This window comes from Myotis nattereri (assembly GCF_964212035.1).
Source record: "Myotis nattereri genome assembly, chromosome: 11".
Classification (NCBI taxonomy): Eukaryota; Metazoa; Chordata; class Mammalia; order Chiroptera; family Vespertilionidae; genus Myotis; species Myotis nattereri.
In genome coordinates, this window is record NC_138086.1 from 7,055,863 (window position 1) to 7,059,486 (window position 3,624).

The 3,624-nt window shown below is 40.6% G+C and overlaps 1 protein-coding gene across 1 annotated transcript; it reads right to left on the bottom strand.

Annotated features, from left to right (window-relative positions):
* Nucleotides 1-794: 794 nt before the first annotated feature.
* On the bottom strand, nucleotides 795-3,086 carry LOC308527378 (GTPase IMAP family member 4-like). Its single transcript, XM_081102683.1, has 2 exons — nucleotides 2,766-3,086; nucleotides 795-1,902 (listed from the first exon to the last, which is right to left on the bottom strand). Exons 1-2 carry the CDS (start codon nucleotides 2,818-2,820, stop codon nucleotides 965-967), a joined length of 993 nt encoding a protein of 330 aa, XP_080958809.1. The 5' UTR covers nucleotides 2,821-3,086; the 3' UTR covers nucleotides 795-964.
* Between the last annotated feature and the right edge of the window lie 538 nt (nucleotides 3,087-3,624).

The window sequence follows — 3,624 nt, forward strand, 5'->3', positions numbered from 1 at the left end:
TGGTTACATTGAGGTTGCTCAAAGACTTTCTACAGAAACATCTGAACACACTTAACATTGTTCTCTTAGCTGTTGAATCTGTCTTTTACTCTTTCTGGCATTTCACTTAGTTGAGTTCTGATAAATCTGTTTTTCAGACAACTCTTTTTTCTTGAGTGGACAGATGATAAGGAACTATTTCAGTCCTTCGAAAGAGTGTAATTCAACAAATTTATGTTCATTTAGAAAGAATTCTATAAGCATTCTAGCTATCCATTATCTAATACAAATAATTGATTTCTTTAACCATATGGGTAAAAAGGTCATTGTCATCCCAAAGGCAAAAATGTGGAGTAGAAGCCACAGGAAGAGATTATGTTCCAATCTAGAAAGACGCTAGAGAATTATTGTCTTTTGGTCTCCTGCATTCCCTCTCTCTGTCTGTAAGAAATAGTTTAGAAGATAGGGAGCATCCATACTTTCTATTTTGGAGTTTTAAAAATTGAGAATGTGTCTCATCCCTGTTAAATAAATGAAACAGATATCTACCAATTGCCAATAAGAAACTTTACTAAGCACCTAGTCCTGAGAACTTGAAGAACAGAAACAGAGAACTCTGACTTTGGGGAATGAGTTCTATGGGAAGGAACACTTGAAAATATGCAGGAAACAGATTTTTAAAAAGCTGTTTAAAAATCTGAATTTTTAAGAAGAATTTATTTATTTATTTATTTATTTATTTATTTATTTATTTTAGAAATCTCTGAGTCTTTGTCATCATCTTAGATTTTTTATTTTATTTATTTATTGCTTAAAGTATTACAAAGGGTATTACATATGTGTCCATTTTATCCCCCCACCCTAGACAGTCCCCTAGCCTCCCCTATCCCCCAGTGTCTTATGTCCATTGGTTATGCTTATATGCATGCATACAAGTCCATTAGTGGAGCACTTGAAAATCGCAGGAAACAGATTTTTAAAAAGCTTAAATGAACTTGAATAATCTAAGGAAAAAAGGTAAACCGATCATTGTTATACCTGCGATTATGTCAAGTATAGAAGTACCTTGCTGACTCTCAACTTCATCTCTGGCTCCCTGCAGCCTTTTTAGATGGCAAATCTCCCTTTCTGCCAATTCCCTGTCCAGTTCTGCCTTTCTCTTTTCTTGCTCCATTTTATCCTTCAGGTTTCTGATTTTTTTTTGATATTTCTCTCTTATTTGCCTTTTCTCTCTCTCCAGGTCAGCTTTGTATTTTTTTTGTTTCACTTTAATCTGTTTCTGAATCTCCTCCTCGACCTTTTGGTACATCTCATCAGTGTAGCATCTTCCCTTGTTCTTATTCACCATGTGCTGGACCAGGTCCAACAGCTGTGCCCTCTGAGCCTCCTGCTCAGCCCCTGTCGCCTTATTGTTGAACTCACAGTGGCGATCCGTGAACTGCTCCATCAGATCTTGAATGCCTTGTGGAGCTTCCTTTAAGTAATCATGGAACTCCATGCCGTTCAAGTCATCTTTCCGGGTGAATAAGAGAATCATGTATCTCCTAGCTTGGGACCCAAACATTGACAGCATCTTCTCCACTGCCTTTTGTTCTTCCTTTGTGTACCGGCCCAGCTGGACCACCAGGAGCACAGCGTGAGGGCCAGGGGAGGTCAGGAGGATGCAGTTAGCAATCTCCCTTTGTGTGTCAGCATCCGGTACCTCAGTGTCGAAAATGCCAGGTGTGTCCACGACGACTATTTCTCTCCCATTCCACACGCTTCTCTCTTTCTGACAGACCTTGGTGATGGATTTTGCTGCCATTCTGGAATGAAATGCTTCCTTTCCAAGGATGCTGTTCCCTGTGGCACTTTTCCCTGCTCCAGTCTTACCCACTAAGACAAGTCGCAGTTGTGAATCTCTGGGGTCTTGGTTTTCCAGCCCTGGGATATCAGGAAACAAAAGCACAGCATTAGGATTGACCTCCAAACTTTCCTGATGCAAAGGCCCTGCCCACTGGTTTTTCTCTATTGCCCACTAGTGTCCTGTCAGTGAGCCACCTCTGCACTCGCAGGAGGTCTGTGGAACACCTGGGCCTCACCTCCCTCCTAAAGGAGGTGGGGAATGCTGGGAACTTCTCAGGGATCCCCTGGGCTGCTCTCTTTGACCTGTGGAAGCTAAATGCCTATGGAAGAAGGTGCAAAATGGTACAAGTGAGAACTCTGAGCCACAGCTGGTAGCTGTTCTTCATAAGCTAATGTAGGAAGTAACACAAAATCTGACTCTGGGACATCACAGTGGAAAATCCCCTTTCCTCAAATGATATCCAAAATGGAACTTTTATTCTTTCCATTAAGAAGTCACGTAGGTGGTTGATTCAAGCCATCCCACCATGAAAGGGAGTAAAGGGCACATGTGCAGAAAGGCAAAGTGTTCCTTCATATTTCACATATGCATCCATCTTCTCAGGGATTCTGAACCACAGGAGAGCAAAATGCCATACTTTTAATTTATGACCAAAATGTAGAAATCTACTGAAGTTTTCCTATCTTAAATTAGTATATAGAAGACTTCTATCCAGAAAGTATTGAGAGTTCTCTGGAGTTACTCTAAAATCCCTTGATACATAAATAATAGTAATAACAACTCATACAGAGTAGCATCAGTGGAGTTACACTTTTTTAGTTTCACTTGGTTAGACATGTCTGCTTCCTAGGACACCTGGAAGTTAATGAAAGAACAGCATAGCCTACCGCCTGAATGATGTTTTAAATACCACCGTGTCTCAAGTTAAACACCAAATCACCTATATAGGTTTTTTTCCTCTTTCCAGTCAGTAATTCTCTGTTTATCTCTTCCATGTGTTTATAAACTTGAAGTCTTCAGAATTTGTTCAGCACAGACAGGGACCATAGAAGTCAACTGATGAGCACATCTGAGAGCCTATTTCTACCTGAAGGAAGACTCTGTCAGCACAGCCCTTTAATAAGACTGAACTCTTGCAGTAGGAAACCTGGATTACAATGACGTGTCTCTGCTTTGAGTCGATGCATACATCACTAAACTGACAGTATTGTTGACATGATTGTAAACTCCATTTTATTTTTTAAAGATATCATCACCATTCATCCAGTTCCTCAGACAAAACTGGGAATCTCCTTGGATTCCTCTCTTTCCCTTACCTTCCAGATCTGACCCATCGGCAAGTTCCCAAATCTGACCGCTTCTCTCCATTTGAAGACCATCATACTAGCCCAAGCTACCATCACTATCAATGACTCAGCTAGTCCCCCAAGTGGTCTCTTTAATTCTGTTGTGCCCTCTTTTTTTATTCTGTACATTGGAATGATTTTTCAAAAATTTCAATCAAACAGGAGAGATTTTGCAGAACCCCCCCCCCACTCTATCTTCCAAAAAATCAGTAGTTATTCTCCCTCTCACACACACTTTATGGTGAAGCTGTTGCTAATCCAAGGATTAGCAAAACCATTCCTAAGGCAGAGTATCCCACATTTGATAACCAGAATTCTGAGATGAGCGAAGTAAATTTCCAGAAGCTGAGAGCAGTGGCTACAGGATGGCTATGAAAAAGAGAAAATGTGGTGGGAGTTCAGATTATTACGTAGTTAGCACCACAGCGGAAGACTCCAACCGAAGGATATCCT

Excerpts from the sequence above, each read along its gene's own strand:
- LOC308527378 (XM_081102683.1), bottom strand. The coding sequence starts at position 2,820 with ATGGAAGAGATAAACAGAGAATTACTGACTGGAAAGAGGAAAAAAACC. Across the intron at positions 1,903-2,765 it reads GAGGAAAAAAACCTATATAG|GGCTGGAAAACCAAGACCCC; the intron begins GTGATTTGGTGT and ends CTGATATCCCAG.